This window comes from Microdochium trichocladiopsis (genome assembly GCF_020744255.1).
Source record: "Microdochium trichocladiopsis strain MPI-CAGE-CH-0230 chromosome Unknown B0I36scaffold_12, whole genome shotgun sequence".
Classification (NCBI taxonomy): domain Eukaryota; kingdom Fungi; phylum Ascomycota; class Sordariomycetes; order Xylariales; family Microdochiaceae; genus Microdochium; species Microdochium trichocladiopsis.
The window spans coordinates 1700427-1719197 of record NW_025763555.1 but is presented as its reverse complement, the minus strand read 5'-3'; the positions used below and the strand labels follow the sequence as shown (position 1 = coordinate 1719197).

Sequence of the window (18771 nt, the reverse complement as noted above, 5' to 3'; positions counted from 1 at the left end):
ACAGCATGCCTACTACTAAGAGCCGGGTCAACAAGGCCACTAGTGCGGAATGGAAGCCAAGCGCTGCGCAGTACCTCGTCATGGCCACACTATCCTCTCTCTCGTTAATGGTCTCTCTCGATGCCTCGATCCTCGTGACATCGCTCCATGTAAGCGTCGTCTGCTTCCGAACCTCCTTCCGAGCTAATTTGTACCGCAGGCGATTATTGTCGATCTGCGAATAGACACGACCCAGGGCTTCTGGATTGCCACGTCATACCTGCTTGCCAACACTATTTCCATGCCCTCCGCTGCGGCATTGAGTGACATATTCGGGCGCCGGAACTGTCTCTTTGTATCTCTCACCTTCTTCTCAGCGGGTTCTGTCGTGTGCTCTGTTGCACAGGGAATTGCTGTGATGCTTGTTGGGCGATGCCTCCAGGGGATTGGTGGCGGGGGCATTATTATCTTGAGTCTTGTCATCTTCACGGACATAGTGCCGCTCGACTTCCGGCCGAAGTGGTACGCAATGATGTGGGTGAGTCCGTGATCCTCTCTTGATTTCAGTACGCTAACACGCAACAGACTTGGAGCCTGGGCTCTGGGAAATTGTACCGGCCCAACTATCGGCGGGGCGATTGCTCAATATACCACTTGGCGCTGGGTGTTCTACTTGGTCTTCCCTTTCTGTGGTGTTGGGTTTGTGATGATCCTTCTAATGCCGCAAACTCCAATCCCAGAGAGTCGCCTCGGCAACTTTGACTGGCTTGGCTGCGTTTCCTTTACCGCCTCTATTACCTCGTTTCTCATTGCCATCTCATGGGGCGGAGTACAGTACAGCTGGACAAGCGCCCCGACTCTTGCCCCGCTGGTTGCCGGTGTTTGTGGCTTAGCAGCTACGCTGTTCTTAGAGACACGCGTTAAGACGTCACCTTTCTTACATCTGCGCTTGTTCCGGAGCGTCCGTACAACCGCCCCTTACGTGTGTGGGCTACTTCAAGGTCTTTTGGTAAGTTGCAAAGAGGACTTTTCTATAGCCCTGCTAACTACGTGCTAGCTATACGGTCAACTCTATTACATTCCATTCTACTTCCAATCTGTGAAAGGCTTTACCGCACTTGAAACCGGTAAGGCCATTATACCCGTGGCGGTTGCTCTGGTGGTAGGCTCCGTAATGTCGGGCATAGTTATCACAAGGCTTAGCCACTTCGGCTATCCCATATGGGGTGGATGGGGGCTAACAACACTTGCGACGGGCCTCACTCTACTCTGGGACAGAGATACGCACCAGGTCGTCTGGGTAGTCACTCTCCTCCTGCTCGGTCTTGGCCATGGTGCCGTCCTCAACGCGCAGAACATTGCAACCCAGCAGATGGCTGGCGGGCCCGAGCATGGCACTGCCGCTGCTATGTATGGCTTTCTCCGGCAATTTGGCATGGCTCTAGGGGTCGCGGCCGGCACTGCTGCCTTTCAGAATGTCATGGCACTGAAATTGGATTGGCAGGGTCTATCTCAGGAAATTGCCATCCACAGTGAAAGTTACGTCGCTGAACTCTCCCAGCTTCCGGATGGAAGCGATACAAAGGCGCAGATTCTCCAAGCATATCTCTATGGTTTCCGTGGAGTATTTGGCTTTTTCACAGCCGTTTCAGGTGTAGCTCTCTTAGTCAGTCTGCTGGCGAAGCCCAAGGAGAGCAGAGGCCGTCGGCGTCTCAACACAAGATGAATGGAGCGCTACCTCGTTACAGGCCTGACTTAGCCTAGCCAGACATAAACCTCTACGGCGCTTGTCAACTGGAGACGTATTCTTCCCCCTACTCTTGCTGGTAATCTAGCTCCTCAAGAATCAAGCCGCGGCTCAGATATCGGCCTGCTACTTTCCTTGTTGTGTCACGGAGCTCATGCGATCCCGATACTGATAGAACAAACAAATCAATTACACTGAACTCAAGGTCAAAGTGCGGATGTGATAAACTGACCGAGTACGAGGATGTGATCATTGTCTGACTGATATCGCGCTTACGATTCCAGTAGTGAATCTTGATCGTAGGGAGGTGGACGGGAAGGCAGTCCCACTTCCGGAATAGAATCTCCATCTACCTCACTTTGTAGGATCTCAGCTATATTCGGCGCGTGAGGGAAAGTGTTTACACGGCCATGATCCCCTAAAGCTTCGTTGTGAGTCGCACCCTCGTTGTAAATGGAGATTTGTAGGATCTGAGGTCTGTCAGGTCTCAACGCAAAAGGAAGGATTCAGCCAATAATAAGCTTACCCTTCTGAGGGTAGGATCCTGTAGATAGTCGTTCAGTAAGGCTACTAGTGGAGCGAACTCACTAAGCCTCTTTACGTGCCAGATAATGTGGGCACGGCATTTGTGTGTGGCAGTAATTTTCTTCAGGTATGGAAGGACCGCAATAATCCCGAAGTCCGTGGTTAACATCAGAACACACTTAGCCTCCTTCAAGGAATGCGATTTTCCATAAGGGCCGCTGAAGAATGCGAGACAATTCCGCTCGCCCATGTGGAGAAGTCGTAAGGTTAGGCCGCCTCGGCATTGGACGTATAGCTCTAGTTTGTCCTGCTTTAGAGGGGACCACGAAGTAATGGTAAATGGATGGCTTTGCGCCCACGACCAAAAGCCGAGAGTCGAGGACATGATACTTAGGCTGATGTATTGTCCAGCGTCGATCTTGATCGGACGCGGCAGTTGGAGGACTATTCTCACGATGACCCCATCGTTTATAATATATGCTTTAGGGAATGGTTTGCCCCAGCGAGTATTCCGGTACAGGAATAGCAAAAACTGCACAGCATGAACAAGACCGATCAGTCCAATTAGGGTAAACAACAACCACTGTTGCACATAAGCGGCGGTGCTTATATGTTGCCATGTGGAGAAGGCGATAATGACTGCAAGGGCTCTGTGAGTCTTGTCTGCGAGTTCGTATACACGCTTCCTGAGAGGGACTATGCTGAGAACCGCCATAAGTCCTACAGAGGCCGATGCCTGGGAAGTTAGTGGGATCTACCAATCTTGGGAATCGAAAACCCTACCATTATCCTATATAGATCGAGTACTTCTTCAAGATCGAGAGACAGAGAGACGTGGAGAAGCAGTAGCGCGAAGGTCATGACCCCTGCCGCTTTGTGTACTTCTTGTGTCGTTTTACGGGATAGGCCCAGAGAATTAGCTAGAAAGTCTAAGTGGAATGACAGGAAGAGTGGCGTTATATTAGTTGCTGCTAAATAGCCAGCTCGTGATGCCAGCTCTGTTCGCGATGGCTGCGGCAGTAGCAGGCACACCGCATTTGATACCACATATATACCTCGACCGAGGATGAGACTAATCGTCCAGGGTCCTGCCCATCGATGGCGATTGATTATGAACGTGTAGCTGAACAACCGGAGCCCCAGAAGAAAGAGAGCCCGACACCAGATGTAGATAAGCGGCAACACCTGCCGCGCTATGAATAGCGCAATGAGGATACCGCAAAGAGACAAAGCATAGACTTGATGGGCGGGAAGTTGCACGCTTAGCAAATCATCCATTACATCTCATGCTAAGCTAGGATTCCGAGACACTCTCGAGAGGGAATAGTACATATATACAGTCTCTCATGTCGGCCTTATGCTATTTCCGGCTCAACTCCTTTGTTACACCTGGCTCCATTTTTGGAGATGTGACTTACACGAGCCTCGTAAAGTTATACTTGGGTTTCAAGCTTATACTCTCGTGGGTGAGCCTGTACCTGACTAACAGCTATTAGAATAAGCAAGGAGCCGCAGTCCCACACTGCGCCTTTTCGCCCGAACTTCTTAAGAAACTCGTGCTAGAACATCCATTAGTACCACGAATCGGAATATCATGGGGGGCCAAGTACCTGCTGTAGCTCGGTCGCAGTCTGTGCTGATGTTGTGGCAGCGACAAAAGACACTGCATCCCCATTAGAAAGCCACTGCCGGTTATGGATGCCCTCTCTGCCTTCATTCTTGTTGACTAAGCCTTGCGTGATTGTGTTGATCCGGGCTGCTGCCCAGTGCTTTCGTGCCGGATTGACGGGCTGACACGCTTCACAGCAAGCTGATGCACTTCATTAGAGCCAGTCCGTTCTCCAGACTGCGTTTTCGCTGCTTACATATCTTGACTTCACCATTGTTGTTCACCAGAATAAATTCCCAGTCTAGTAACGGGTGTTCTAGATTCTCGCTTTCCAGAAAAGACAGGCCATCAATGATCTGTTTATTAGCCACTGGGACGTGTGTCGGAGGAGAGTACTCACTTGTCCAAGAATTGCAGCGCCTTCGTGGGGACTAGGGTACCGAGTACATGAAATGACATGCAGAAGGCTTAGCTGCATCACTTCAAAAATGACGTAAACGTCCTTATTCATCGAGAACGCCTCGAGTGCTGAAACAAAGCTTGTATGCCGACGATTTTGGATATCATAAAGACTCGCCACGGCTACTGATCTGATGTTCACAAATCTTCCTGGCGATGACTGTTCCAATGCAAGCCAGGTTTCCTTACCGAGATCAAACCAAGTAAGGATTTTGGTGTACTTTTGCCAAGGATCTCCGGGCTGCGCTCCCAGGAGGTTCACACGAGAGGTCTTGCTTTGGTTCGATGGAACGATAGTCTCAATGACAGGGTTGGTAGTATCCCTGATCTGAATTAGGCTCTCAAACTCCTTCGTTTTGATGACCTTGCGTTCTCTGGGTGGTGTCGCTGGTTCCAAGGCAACGGGCTGCCGTTTGTTGGGCACGCCCTTTCGATGAGTGCTGTTCGGGTCATTGATGTAGATTTGCGTAAATCTCGTGTTATCCTTGCTCATTGCTCAGTATTATGCCGACGGGCAGCGTAGGAGCGTATGTGCTTCCATTGATTTAAGTAGGTCGGTGGCCACCGGGCTTGGGATGCAGTGGCTGCGGGAGCACATTTTGGAGCCTCGGGAGAATTCAAGTTCGGACTCCTCGGCACATCCGCCAGACACAGGACTCAATACACTCTTTGCGATGAGCAAGAGAAAGCCAGACTCAACGAGGGACGTGGAGCTCTACTGTTCAATTCGAGAGTGCAGCCTACTAGGCCAACACGACAGGCAAGTGCGGTTGTTAGAACAATTATCCTCACGACATGCGCTGAGATGTGTGCGCGCAATGCTGCGAAGTGAAGGCCTTGCTGCAGCCTTTGATAAACCCTTGGCGATTCCGGCGCTCAGAGATGGCTGGAGTGTCAGTCAATGGCACAAATACGTTAGATATAGCGAGGTATGTGCCACGGCCGCTTTACTCAAGTCCCCCTGAAGGCTAAGCTCGGGGATATAAGGAGGTTATTTGTTATGTACGACGCGTTACAGAGGACTGGGAGGCGATCGTACCTTTCGAAGGGCTTCTGCTTGACTTGGACACAGCTACTGTAAAGGCTATCGAAGGGCGATGCCCGATGGTATCGACGCACGATGCTGCGGAGATTGACTCGCGAATGGAGAGAGGCACAATCTTCAAGAACTTCAGCACCGAACAGAGATTGATCATCAGACAGGGCCTATGGTCTATAGGTCACACAATTCCCTCCCTGTTTACCCTCCTTGACGACTTGAAGCTTCTGGACTCATGCGCTCAAAGCATAAGTCACCTTATGCCATTACCAAGTGGTGTACTAAATCCTCCATGTCGCGTGGTATCGAGCGCGCCAATGAGCATATACAGTATAATCAAGGGCTGCTATCCAGGCGATCCTAGTAATAGGGGCATCTTGGTAGAAATAGCCGAAGGTGAGTATTATCAGCTGGACGCCTCCTCAGAGGTACGCTTTGAGATCGCGCGACGACAGCTGTGGCTGTATGCTCTGAGGAACTTCAGAGACCTCCCGAAGGCCCGAGATGGTAGGGCGAGGAGGTTGCTGACGAAAGTCGAGCTGAGTAGAGCACATTTGGAGTCCTTGCAAAAGTTCGCGACGTTTGCAGGCCGGATTGGATTTGTATCGCCCGAAATCATGAGATTAAGAAGCCAGGAGGATGTCCCCATCACAACCGGGGATCTGCCGCAGCGTGAGAGTAGTGCAAGCACAAAGAAACGAAGCGGGTTGCCATACGAAGATACATTCAATCAAGACAAACAGTACTTGTTTATTCCTAATCTCCATCGCGACCATATGCCATCGACGGTTACCTCGTTTTTCGTACTACAGTCCTTTTACACGGCTTTCTTTGGTACTACGCCTCAGCTCGGTCATATCTTGCCCCGAGCGTTGACGCCATCCAGTATCTCGTCAGCCGACTCGAGCGAGATCGAGAGTACACAAAGTGAAGCTGATGACATCTCGTTACCTCGCCAGGAAAGTGGAAAAAAGAGGGCGAATGAGCTGCCGAGTCATCAAGCAGTAAAGCGACAAGGTCGATTATGGGCGAGCACGGCCGAAGTGAACTCACCCGTTCATTCTCCCGCCCGTCATACCATTCACTTCCGCACATTCCGATATGGACAGCTAGAGACTGTTCGTACAGCGCACGTTGACCCTTCCGACGAAAATGAAGTAAAGAAGGTCGCGTATGAGCTTCAAGAGCAGGACTTTGCGTTTCTTTCGACCTCCTTTAAGTCGTTGCTTCCAGAGCAAGTGCAAGGTAGCGCTTTGTCAAGTGGTATCAACACGGTCCTGGTCCTCCCGCGAGAACGTGTTGTAGTGGATAAGCCTCTTAAACAGGCGATTAAAAACCTACTACAGTCAGATTCGAAATCGGTGTCTGTGTAGGTCATGCAAAAATAGTTCTGCGCACGGACACCCTGGTCTTGGCACACCACATTAATCAGTGGAGAAGTGGGAAAGTGGGCACTTCTGCAGGAAGGTGGGGTAGAGGACAGCCAGTTCATGATCCATAGTCAGTAATGGCTTGATTAAGACTCCTCGCTTATTGCATGGATGGAGGCATCACATTATGAGAAAAACACACAATGCTGCAACAAGCAAGAGTCTTGCAAGCAAACATTTCTACACTCATTCGTTCTCGTCGATCGGCCGACGTTGAAAGTTATAGCTTGCACGGCGAGCTTCTGCAATCTCTCAAGAGCTGATAGCCATATCAATCTTGACTTCGATTGGCCGTCTTTTGTGGCGATGACATGGCGCATTCGGCTTTCTGGTCCTCTATTAAGACTCACTGCTCAGCGGAAAGCGTGGTGGACAAGTAACGCGAACTCGTTCGGGATGTTGGCAGGAAACGCGAGTTTACAGTCCTCCAGTAGGATGGGCTGTACAGTCTATGGACTGCAAGTAGTGCTCGTAACGGCCACCTCTTCATCAATAACATTTGATATCTGCAAGGGATTGAAAGCAACCTTCTACAAAAAGCGAAATGAAGTTAGGATGTAGATGAGGACACCAGATCTATAGGTGTTTGCGGGATGGAGTGCGGTCAGAGGGGCCTCCAACCATTTTGTGGCTAAAACTGCACATCAACTGACCACCGTCGAGCCTCGCGCCATCGTCAATTGACCGGATGTCTTCGACGAAAGCCATGCTCAGCTGCTTCAGGTTAGCGAGCATGGGACTGTGGGAGCTCCTGAATACTGGACTGGGACAGAGGCTGGATGACTCATCTCTATGTGGATCCAATGTCTCATGTGGCTCCCTGTAGAGGCACAATGGCTCTGTGCCTGGCTACTACGATGGAATGGCCACGTGGACACTGCCCAGCGTTACACAGTTCACATCACCGCAACTGACTACGATGCTGTCTGACGCCTATGCAGACCGTGGCAAAACGACTACGAATGGCCAGTCCACGAGCTCGATGACTTCGAAAGCCCGCAAATCTCGACAAGACTCAACATTGGCTTGCAGAACAGGTACACAATGCCGCTTGGACCAGACTCAAGTCATCCGATGATTCTGATTTAGCGCTGCGGCTTTCCTCAGCATGATGCGTAAATGTGGCGCCGGGCAGCCTCGTGGCGAAGGTATCACGCAATCATATACAGAGCTACTGAGACTCGAGGGTATGCTTGAGAGACTCTGTCACTGAGGACAGAGCTCCTGCTGCAGGACTGCTCGGTCTCGACTAGTCCGGGTGGCGGCCAAAGACCTAGTTTGTGAAGTTGAAACTGTGCCTTGTCGGTGCATCGGGTGGAGTCATATGTTGTCAAGGCAGAATGGCCTCACCTGCAGCTGAACTCGTGCAGATCGACCCCACGGACTCCATAGATTAGAGCCATCAATATGGATCAGCTGCGCGCCGTTACAGTACTTCTCAGGTCTCAGGTCAAAGCTGTAAGCCACGTCCACACCGGTCTGCACGAGCCAGTACGTGGCAGAATATACCCAATCATTCATTGCCAGGTTGCAGCGGGGTGCACTCATGCTGCTGTCAAGATGGCCATTTCCGCTTTGGCTTGCATGGCCCAAGCATACATGATTGCAAGGAAAGGACCACCATCATGCGCAGCCAGTGTATAGTGTTGTGGAAATGGGCTAAAATCGCAAGGCTCTTTTACTTGGCTAAGTGCTCCTAACATGGCAAGATCTAACGGTGATTGGATCCTGGCGCTATGGGTGTGCATATTTAAGAGAACGATTCCAAAGCTGTGCATCGCTACAAATGTATGAGCAGGACCCCAGCGCGACATTCAACATGATCTTGACCCGGTCCAGCCCTAATCTCTTCCCTCAAACCAGCCAATCTTACAAGTGGCTTCAGGGCTGAACCGACAAGATGCAGCAAAAATGGCGCTCGTGCGGGGTCGTGCAGAGCACCTCGAGGTTGAATGTAACTGCGCCGCTCAACAAGCCTAACACCAATTTCTTTTTCCTCGGTTTTTGGAGCCAGGGCCATGAGTCTATTCTCTTGGCGACCTTCGTTCTGACCTGGTCGTTCCTCACGAAGAGCACCTGTCATTCCAGATCCCCTGATTGTACTAGCCCAACACACTCTCAGACTCTATTTCGCATTCCAGGTTTTTTCGCGATCGTAAGTCTGTCTAGTGCCCATCATATCCGGCGACAGAACATACTCATCCTCAGTGGCACAATTCTTGTCCAGGCAAAACGCGACTGATCCTTCTCGAGATGACGGGTGTCGTCGAAGTCGGAACAGTACTTGGTCTCATCTCCGCCGTCATTGCCATCTTCGAAGCCGCGCATGACGTTTACGATGCAGCAAGCGATGTTTCGGGAATGCCGAGGAAATTTCGTGCGGCCGCCGAACGCATTCCACTGGTCCATCATGCTCTCAGTCGTGCAGCAGAGCACATACAGAGCCGACAAGTCAGTGAAGATGGAATCAAGAGCTCCGAGTCGGTTCTACAGCAATGCAAGGAGCATGCAGACAAGATCAAGGAAATATTCGAAAAGGCTCTGCCTGGACCACATACATCGAGGATAGAACGCATGAAGAAGGCCATGATTCTGAAGCGAAACAGCAATCAGGTCAAAGAAAGCATGGAAGAAGTTATGAAGGGTCTCGAGCTACTAGCTCAGAATCAGATCTTCCAGGACGCAGAGACACTCCAGGACATCCAGAAGTCCCTTGAAGAACTTGGCTCCCTCGCTGATGATGATGGACATCAGCAATACTCCCATTCAGGCTCAGGAGATCAAAACATCGTTTCAGGGTCGGGTACGCTGAAGAAGAACCACAATTCGGGATCTGGTCACCAATACAATGCGGAGAACATAACCTTTGCAGGACAGCCAGCAGGTAAGAGTGCACAGACGTCGATGTAGGCGCTGGGAATCTTAGGTAATTGTCATCGCTGCCTGTTATCGCACTTTACTGCGCCAAATACATTGTAAATATTGGGTTTCTGCATACATCATAAAGGCTCCCTTTCGCAATTCCAGCACTGACGTGGTGTATTGAGGGCCAGACACAAAAAGCGAAGTTGCCAAGCAATGCATAGCCGACTTGCGCGTGACCGATCCTCGCCATGATAAGAGGCGCATCGAGGGCATGAAGGGCAGCCTTCTCAGGGACTCTTACTTATGGGTGCTCGACAACCCGGACTTTCGCCAGTGGCGCAACAATGACAATCAGCGACTACTCTGGGTCAAGGGCGATCCGGGCAAGGGCAAGACCATGCTCCTTTGCGGAATCATCGACGAACTAGAGAGGATGCGCACCGAGGGACAGACTCTATCCTACTTTCTTTTCCAGGCCACAGACGAGCGCATCAGTACCGCGAAGGCTGCCTTGCGCAGCTTGATCTACATGCTCCTCGAGAAGGACGCCTCCCTCATTTCTCACATGGAGAAGCCGCACGCAGCCGCCGGCAGAGACCTTTTCGAAGACACCAATGGCTGGCAGGCGCTATGTGAAATCTTCGAGAACATTCTCCAAGATCCCAAACTTCAGGGAGTTGTCCTTGTGGTCGACGCTCTGGACGAGTGTTTGCAAGGTCTGCCAGTGTTTCTCGACCTGGTGGTCAGGACCTCGCAAAATACCACAGCGAAATGGCTCATTTCAAGCCGCAATTGGCCTCAGATTGAGGAACCATTATGCAAAGTGGCGCACAGGCTTTCGCTTGAGGTTAATGAAACTTCAGTTACAGAAGCCGTAAATACATACATCGAGCACAAGGTGTCCGAGCTTGCACGACGCAAGGGTTACCGCGATGACATCGCCAGGGAAGTTTACCACTATCTGTCGTCGAACGCAGATGGCACGTTTCTCTGGGTTGCCTTGGTCTATCAAGAACTCGAAACGACTTACTCCTGGAATGTGTTACAGAATGTCAAGTCTTTTCCTCTGGGGCTTGATGCTCTATATCAACGAATGATAGAGCAAACACTCGCCTCAGAAGATACTGAATCCTGCAAGCAGGTTCTTGCACTCGTAGCAACGACCTATCGCCCACCGTCGCTGTCTGAGTTGATGACTCTGGTCGGAGAGTCCTTTCGCATGAAAACCTATCGCGAAATGCTCGAGGGGATCATCAGCCTGTGCGGCTCGTTCCTCACAATTCGTGAAGACAAGGTGTACTTTGTCCACCAGTCTGCAAAGGACTTCTTAATGAAGTCTTATCCGGTCGTTCTCTTTCCCAACGGACAGCCATCAGTTCACAGCCAGATTCTCGAGAACTCAATCGAGGCTATGTCTAGCATACTGAAGCGCGATAACTACAATCTACGCTATCCAGGCTTCCCAATCGAGAAAGTCAAACCGCCGACGCCTGATCCACTCTCGACAGTCGGGTACTGCTGCGTCTACTGGGTCAATCATTTGGTGGATGCCATTACGAATCAGGATGAAGGCAGAAATTTACACGACGGTGAAATAGCAGACAGCTTCTTGCGGACTAAGGCTCTCTACTGGATTGAGGCGTTGAGTCTACTACGCGGCATACCAGATAGCATTGTTGCATTAGACGGACTCAAACAGCACATTCAGGTATGTTTTCATACGCAGTTTAGTACGTCAACAATACTGACTAAATCAGGATCATCCGAGTGCTTCAGATCTTCAGGCAATAATTGCTGACGTGTATCGTCTTCTGCGAGGCTTCCGCCCGGCGCTTGAGACCCGACCACTGCAGTGTTATGCATCAGCAATAGTTTTCAGTCCTGTTAAAAGTTTGGCACGAAAGCTCTTCCGCGGTGAGGCCCCAGATTGGGTCAAGTGCAAACCGGAACTGTCAGAGCGGTGGAGCGCATGCGAGGCGACACTCGAGGGCCATACCGCCTCGGTCCTATCGGCAGCTTTCTCTCCAGACGGCCGCCGCGTTGTCTCGGCATCGGGCGATAAGACAGTCAAGCTGTGGGATGCGGCTACGGCCACTTACGAGGCGACACTCGAGGGCCATACTAACAGGGTCTGGTCGGCAGCCTTCTCTCCAGACGGCCGCCGCGTTGTCTCGGCATCGGATGACAACACGGTCAAGCTGTGGGATGCGGCTACGGCCACGTGCGAAGCGACACTCCAGGGCCATACCGCCTCGGTCCGATCGGCAGCCTTCTCCCCAGACGGCCGCCGCGTTGTCTCGGCATCGTGGGATAAGACAGTCAAGCTGTGGGATGCGGCTACGGCCACGTGCGAGGCGACATACGAAGTTGGTGCTGATGGCTCTTTGTCATTAAACACGACTGACACATATATATATACCGGTGTTCAAGTACTCCGTGTCGGAAATTACGTGGAATACATATTGGATCTATATCCAAACATGTCCGCCATGGCCGGCCGCCAACGCTATGGTATCAGTTCGGATGGTGCATGGATTTTGAGGGATTCGCTGCCGGTCCTCTGGCTTCATCCAGAGCTCCGATCGCGAGTTATTAGGTGGGCCACAGTGGATGCAGATACGAAACTTGTTATTGGATGCTCGAGTGGCCGTGTTTTCATCTTATATTTTACCTTTATCTAGAGACACGTGCATCATAATTGGTGCCTTTCGACTTCCCTTCTCCCTACTTGCCTTAAGTAGAGATGGGCTTAAATTGCTTTTCCGATGTGTATCGTAGCTGAATGTCCGCGAACATACAGGATGTCTTGTTTAATCATATCTACAATTCTTACCATAAAGTTAACATTGAACAGGCTTCACTCAGTAGTGGTCCAAAATCATACCGCACGTCTCATGCGACATTAGTATTGTAAACTAACTTCAACTAATGGGAACATGTCTGTACGGCTTTAAATACCGTACAAATGAAATTGCGAGTATAAAACTGCACAATAGCCGTGAACGCGCTGTTAAAAGTCGCGAAGTCAGCTGGGAAACCCTCCGTGAGGCAGGAGCTACGTGCGAGAAAAGCAATGTTAGGTCTCATAATCACAGCCTGCCCCTACGCCTCGACCAAAATGACAGAAAAGTGACTTAGAATAGGAATACCTCGTAAGACCCCGTTAGATTTGACTTCGACTGCAGAGTAGTAGTTCATTTACATAATACAAAAGCTTGTAATAATCTTGGGGAGTCCTTCCAAGGGTTGCTCTCCAGACATCATCCTGTTTATGCAATAAGTGAAGGATGGGGTAATCCCGATGTGCAGCCCGAAATGGCTGTCCTGACTGTCCCACCTCCCTGCAGGCAGCTTTTGTTTGTGGCTCCATGTGCTTGGCATCGCTAAGAGAGGGCGGACCGTGCGCAGAGAAGGATATGTCCAGCGAAAGTGGACACCGATTTCGAATTTGACTGTATCGGCAATCGCTCAAGCTAAGTAATCCTTGGCTGGCAGCGCCGATCACCTCTAGTCTGCCTCTCGCCTTTGGTGCACTGTTAGTTGCGAAGGACCTAAGGACGTCGGCTCAGATTCGCCCTCTTGCAGAGTGCGCACTTCAAGACTGGACCTGCATAGGTTCTTCTGACTGCCTGACCCCGCTGAACGTTCCGAGCAGGTGACCCGAGATGTTGCTGGGGCCAAGTCTGCGTCGTCCTCTTGTTCACCACAGCGTATCTACCATACGTCGCTGGTTTGTTATCATAAATTTCCCTCATCAATTCTTCTTGGTTCGCACCCGTTTAGCGAGGAACTTTTGGCGGCCACCAACACTATCCCAGTACTCCTTCAACAAGTCGGGCGCGATCTGCTGGAGCTTGGCTTCGCCCTCCCAGCTCGTGTTGCCCTTTGTGGCGGGATAGCCGACCCACTGGACCTCGAGCACGAAGCCGCCGCGGGGCTTCTTTTCGTGGTTGAGAATGCGGAAGACGTGATATACCTCGGTCATGGTCTGGAAGAGGGTCTCCGTCCGGCCTCCAGCCTTCTTCCAGTAGCTGTAAAGCAGCTCACTCGCACCGTCCTGGATCTCCTGCTCTGGCTCCCAGGTGGACTCCTCTGCGCGCTCGCCCGCCCAGTGAACCAGCAAGTCTACGCTGTCATCTTCTAGCATCTTGTGGTCAAGGAGCGCCTGCACCTCTGCAATTTCCGCCTCTCCTCTGGCTTCCGCCTTGCCACTTTCTTGCGCCGCCTCGGGAGCTGCTGGTGACTTAGGTCCTGCCTCTTTCGGTGGGAGATGTGAGTTCACGGGGCTCGAGCTGGGCATTTCGGTCTTTTCGTTTATCGGCGGGCTAAAGAGATCTGCAGTGTCGCGCAGCGGCGGGTCAGACGACCGTCTGACAGGAAAGTCACGGGGCAGCTCAAGAGTCTACTCACCGGCGGTTCCGCCCATGTCGGCTACCGGGACAGCAGCAATGACCGAGCCATGATCGTGCGGGTCTGGTTGTTGCAGGCGCACGGCATCAGGAGCTAGCGCGCGCTCGAGGTTTGCGGGCGCATCTACGCGAGGGTCGACGTCTCGTGAAATGTCGTTCTGGGCTGCGCTTAGGCGGTAGCGACGCTCTAGGATACGAGGTCAGCAACACGGGTCGCCGCGACGGGCTCGCCGGCCGCGCGCGCGCGCGCACGCGCACGGCGCAAGGGTTTTGCAACCTACTAATCTTGCTACCACTGGCTGTCACGGAGCCGGGGCCAATTGATCGGCGCGCCTTGCCGCTCTCGGGTGTGCTCGCTGCGAGGCCGTCTGCCAGGGGAGGCATCTCGCTGTCAGTCACTGCACCTGCATTACCGGTCGCTCCTAAGCAAAAGAGGGAGGCACACCTTGTATGTCGTCTTTGACATCATAAATGTCTGACTTGCGTTTCTGGCCGCGCCGTTCAGAATCTGAGCTGAGAACCATCTTGTCAGAGGGCTCTTCTGGCTTGGGTTTCTTAGGGGAGAGTGCCTTGGATATCGTGGTACCCAGGCTTGGAAATAAGTACGACATAGTCGGCCGAGCGCTTGAGAGATGGATGCCGGACTGAGGATGGAGTAGCTCAGCGGTGGGCGGTGGTGCGACAAAGTGGACGGAGACGCGGTCTTGCGCAATTGGGACGCGGGAGGCAGGAAGGGTGTTTGTGCGTGTGCGAATGCTGACGCGGAATTGGAATCCGCGAAAGAGGCGGCGGAGGACTGACTGGAGGTGCAGTGGGCGCGGAAGCAGATGCGACTCGATGCGCAGCTGAGGTGAATCGGCGCAACACGACCGGGCCACGCGAGAGGAAGCGAGCAGAGGATCCTTCTAGCTGGACTGGCAAATGACGCCGCCTTTGGGAGCGTTGGCCGGGGAATCTCTACCCACAGTGTGTGGACACAAAGTCGCGTCTACGTCAGACTGTACGCGCCGGTGTTCTCGTGGCGGCTGCTACGGCGGGGAGAAATCTGAAGGCAGGACTCGTCGTGTAAAATAATGTAGTCCGAGACACGGAAAACGATATCTAGTCCGGTCGGCCCACAGTTTCTTTCTCTACGTCCTCTTCACATTGAAACGGACCGGCCGCGGTACCGCCTGGACCACAGGGCAGGATGCAATCGCCCGCTGGGGAGCAATCAACCTTGACGGTCCATGCTCGTGACCAGGGTTAACTACTGTACATTTGGCGCAGAGCACTCTCGACTATTAAGAGCACGAGAAATCTAGCATGTGAGTGCTGGGCTGCTGCTTATCGGCTGCCTCGCTTTATATCAATTATGATACTCGTGGACAGCAACATTTGCACACTGCGGTAGTGGGCGGACAGTCGCTGCTGCTTCAAGACGGACCCCGGAAAGGCGCGACGACTGGGCACAAACGGGGCAAACACCGAATGGGAGCCAATCAACAACGACGACGACGACGACAACGACGCTCTTCAACAAGTTTGCCCGGCAAGACCCAAGATTCGCGACCAACAACGTTGGTGGGAGCTCATTCCATTCCCGACAGCCCTACCAGAAATCGGCCTCAGCTAACGTAAGATTCCAGCGGCCCTCGGGAGCACCCGCGACAACAGAGTCATCATTCACGGTCATTTTCACACTTCACGGTCCTCCCTGCCAGTGACGCTGAGCCCACGCCGGCAAGCCCTCCTGCTACTGCCCATCAAACAACCAAATCTTTCACTGCTGCAATCCGGTTGCCTAAGCATAGGCGACCCCACTACTGGCACTGTTGCCTGTATTGGCCCAGGGCGTTGGCTGTTGATCAGGCCCTTTTGTGCGTCTGCTCGCTCCAGGAAGTCGACGCCCAATCCCGCCCTCAGCGTGCCACGCGATATGGCAGTGCATGAGCCACGCGCCTGGGTTGTCGGTGAAGCCCGCCAGCACCAGCCACCCGTTCGCTGGCGCCATTGTCGCATCCCGGGAGGTACAGGTCTTGGACGCGCCGGGCTTAGTCGGGCACTCGGCTATGCCGGGTGCACCATCGTTAATGTTGTCATTCAGCATGCGTATGCTGTGCCAGTGGATGCCCGGCCCTGGCTGGAAAGCTTGTTGGCGACATTTTCCCGCAAGGTGTCGCCTCAACTGTCCCGGAGCATGGGCCCGGGAGACTGGCCTTTGACGAGCACAACGGGGCCTTCACCACGCCATCAGGGCCCTTCCAGTCTTAAGTCTGCTCAATGGTCCGCGGTAACTGCTTGGACACGGAGTCGGCATGAGCTTCTTGACGGCAGCAGCAACAACAGGTAGTGAAACGGATTACCTTCCGGACTCTGCCATCCGGTGTCCTTTTCTCGTACTCAGAATTGATATCCAAACCTAGGGACCAGCATTGCCGGTTCTTTGGCCGATTGGACACACCGAGGGCTTGTGCCAAAATATCGTCGAGTCCTAAGTCACTGGAGACACTGACTACGCCGGCGACGGACACGGTGGTGTCAGAAGTACCTGTGGCGACTGCGGTGGCTGAACGTGCCGGGGCATTAGTGACGGCCGCGATGGCCGCCGACACGGCTGCGGCGGTAGCCTGGTCGATGCTGTCGGCTTGCGGAGCAGGGGCGGGTGCTGCGCTTGCAAGTGCCGAAACAACCAAGAGCGGCGATGGAGGCACGATGAGAGGGAGGGAACACCAGAACACTCTGATTAATGTATCGACTGTGTCGCAGTTTCTCGACTCGATGATGAGGGTGGCCCGACCCGGTGCCTTCCACTTTTGCAACATCCATCGGCGCGAGAACTGCATCGGCATTGCCCCGTCCATGCCTTGCCAGGAGCAGAGCATGTGCCATCAACGGACCGCACGGTTCGTTCATACGTGTGCCGGCGGCTATCAGCGGTGGTCTGATCCTACGGGCTTCCAATAGCATGGAGTGGACCCGGTCCACGCTTGTGGCGAAGCCTGCTCATGAGTCCATACATAGCATGACAATGAGGAGCAAATCGTAGATAGTTTCAGTATTTAGTGATGGATGTTTTGTGCCCTTCCAGGCTGTAACTCTTTGAGAAAACATCGGGCTCGAACGGGTGGATATGCGCAAATTAGCCCCGTCGGGTTTCAAGATACAGTAAATATCTCCTGTCGATCTCAACAGAAGCGATCTCTATTTCGCACGCCACGACGGCTATGCCTTTTCGATCTCTCTTCCATATAACGACGCCGGAGCGATATCCAATCGCCCATTATAATCAAGAGAAGGATCCAGGCTCCTGTGGTCGTGAATACAAGCAGGGCCATGAACCCAATGGGGATATTTTGGTCTTCTAAGAGAAGCCGGATAAGTGTGAGACTCTGGTAGAAATCATTAACACGAAGGTGATGGTGTGGTCAAACGCCAGGAGTTGTGATCTCGACCCCCAGATGGTGGCAGCGATGGTCATCATTGCGATGGCGTTTAAGACGTCGATGATAACGAACCTAGCCGCGAAATAGTATCGGAATATAAAGTGAAGCCATTCGAAAAACAGGGCCAGTCCGTAAGCCACTTCTAAAACATCCAGTTCGCTACCACTTCACCAGTCCTCGACCCAAGTATAGCATGGCCGGGCATTCTCCGTTGGTTTTCAGGGATGGCCGAGCCCATCGAGTCTAGTATAAGGGTGAAGATGCTGAAAAGGCTCCTATAAAATAGAACTTCTGACAAAGATGCCTGAGCTTCTCGGAGCCCTATTTCAGTGGACATCATTATAAGTGTCGTAGAAAATGTCGATGATGCTCAAGGGCTGATGATGCTTCCAAGACAGGCGAGCAATCAAGTAACATTAAGAGAGGTAGGACCCTTTTTTTTGCCCAACTACAAGGCAGCCTTGCCAGAGCAAAAATCCACAACTCACCCTTGTGGTGTTGGATCGAGTGCAGGACGCCACAACTCCGCCACGCTCAAGGCAGACACGGACAATCACTTCCCTTCGTCCCTCATTGCGGACTAGAGCACTGATGAACTGATGGGACGACATATAGCTGGGCCTGGAGGGCGACCTAGCGCATCACTAGCTCGCTAAATACTACGGCCCGTGCCTGAGATGGATTTGCAGGGAAGAGTGCGGGAGAACGGTTTTCATTATCCATTTGCGATGCCCACTTGCCCTTGGAATTGCGTCAATGTCATCGCTTGCGTGACTGCCATGTTACCGATTGGGACTTAGGCCAATTTGATTCTCGAAATTCCTCCCCCTTGGCCAGCCTGACGAACAAGTTTGCTTTCTCGTAGCCATCAAGTTCATGTGCACTCGGGACGGATCGAGTGAGCGAACGTCTGAAGTAGCTATTGACATACGCCCTCAAGCAAAGCCCTCTGCCCGCGCTATGGTCACCATCCTTCATAAGATGCGAAGCTAGTCATTCGAGAAATATATCTGCTCACGATCGTGTCGCAGTCTGATCGGATTCCTCCTCTTCCACTTGCCAAGAGGCGCTTTAGCGTCAGGCCGAGATCAGAACGATCGCGGGGCCAGGGCGAAATCCCACCCTCCTCGAAGGCTAGAGCATTCGCCCTGCCACGGCCCGGTAGCGGACTATACGTGACGGTAAGCAGGTCAGACATCATTGCCTCCCAGATTGCCACCCCGCCAGCATTGTGCACTACGACATGGGAGATGGCGATCAACTCGGCGATATCTTCCTGCCAGC

The 18771-nt window shown here is 52.5% G+C and overlaps 9 protein-coding genes across 9 annotated transcripts; 4 read left to right on the top strand and 5 right to left on the bottom strand.

Annotated features, from left to right (window-relative positions):
- Positions 1–5: 5 nt before the first annotated feature.
- On the top strand, positions 6–1755 carry B0I36DRAFT_298880 (major facilitator superfamily domain-containing protein; the record flags this gene model as incomplete). Its single annotated transcript, XM_046151963.1, has 4 exons — positions 6–149; positions 200–513; positions 565–988; positions 1037–1755. The coding sequence occupies 4 exons, from the start codon at positions 6–8 to the stop codon at positions 1703–1705; spliced, it is 1551 nt and encodes a 516-aa protein (XP_046006156.1). The 3' UTR covers positions 1706–1755.
- A 38-nt stretch (positions 1756–1793) lies between these two features.
- Positions 1794–3529, bottom strand: B0I36DRAFT_254615 (uncharacterized protein; the record flags this gene model as incomplete). The annotated part of the gene is made up of 4 exons (XM_046150828.1): positions 1794–1925; positions 2056–2196; positions 2253–2987; positions 3035–3529. 4 exons carry the CDS (start codon positions 3527–3529, stop codon positions 1794–1796), a joined length of 1503 nt encoding a protein of 500 aa, XP_046006155.1.
- A 727-nt stretch (positions 3530–4256) lies between these two features.
- On the bottom strand, positions 4257–5652 carry B0I36DRAFT_355307 (uncharacterized protein; the record flags this gene model as incomplete). Its single annotated transcript, XM_046157427.1, has 4 exons — positions 4257–4291; positions 4509–4759; positions 5359–5525; positions 5629–5652. The coding sequence occupies 4 exons, from the start codon at positions 5650–5652 to the stop codon at positions 4257–4259; spliced, it is 477 nt and encodes a 158-aa protein (XP_046006154.1).
- Positions 5653–5975: 323 nt separating this feature from the next.
- Positions 5976–6731, top strand: B0I36DRAFT_397157 (uncharacterized protein; the record flags this gene model as incomplete). Its single annotated transcript, XM_046161571.1, has 1 exon — positions 5976–6731. The coding sequence occupies one exon, from the start codon at positions 5976–5978 to the stop codon at positions 6729–6731; it is 756 nt and encodes a 251-aa protein (XP_046006153.1).
- Positions 6732–8797: 2066 nt separating this feature from the next.
- On the top strand, positions 8798–9784 carry B0I36DRAFT_337971 (uncharacterized protein). Its single transcript, XM_046155717.1, has 2 exons — positions 8798–8943; positions 9016–9784. Exon 2 carries the CDS (start codon positions 9042–9044, stop codon positions 9696–9698), a length of 657 nt encoding a protein of 218 aa, XP_046006152.1. The 5' UTR covers positions 8798–8943; positions 9016–9041; the 3' UTR covers positions 9699–9784.
- A 77-nt stretch (positions 9785–9861) lies between these two features.
- On the top strand, positions 9862–12019 carry B0I36DRAFT_232076 (uncharacterized protein; the record flags this gene model as incomplete). The annotated part of the gene is made up of 2 exons (XM_046149145.1): positions 9862–11361; positions 11411–12019. Coding segments are annotated over 2 exons (2109 nt in total), but the record flags the coding sequence as incomplete, so codon positions are not given.
- A 1388-nt stretch (positions 12020–13407) lies between these two features.
- Positions 13408–14673, bottom strand: B0I36DRAFT_369037 (uncharacterized protein; the record flags this gene model as incomplete). Its single annotated transcript, XM_046159704.1, has 4 exons — positions 13408–13988; positions 14064–14249; positions 14344–14430; positions 14508–14673. The coding sequence occupies 4 exons, from the start codon at positions 14671–14673 to the stop codon at positions 13408–13410; spliced, it is 1020 nt and encodes a 339-aa protein (XP_046006150.1).
- An 849-nt stretch (positions 14674–15522) lies between these two features.
- On the bottom strand, positions 15523–16603 carry B0I36DRAFT_337964 (uncharacterized protein). Its single transcript, XM_046155716.1, has one exon. The coding sequence runs from the start codon at positions 16149–16151 to the stop codon at positions 15846–15848; it is 306 nt and encodes a 101-aa protein (XP_046006149.1). The 5' UTR covers positions 16152–16603; the 3' UTR covers positions 15523–15845.
- On the bottom strand, positions 16117–17019 carry B0I36DRAFT_47166 (uncharacterized protein). Its single transcript, XM_046162927.1, has one exon. It carries the CDS (start codon positions 16924–16926, stop codon positions 16312–16314), a length of 615 nt encoding a protein of 204 aa, XP_046006148.1. The 5' UTR covers positions 16927–17019; the 3' UTR covers positions 16117–16311.
- Between the last annotated feature and the right edge of the window lie 1752 nt (positions 17020–18771).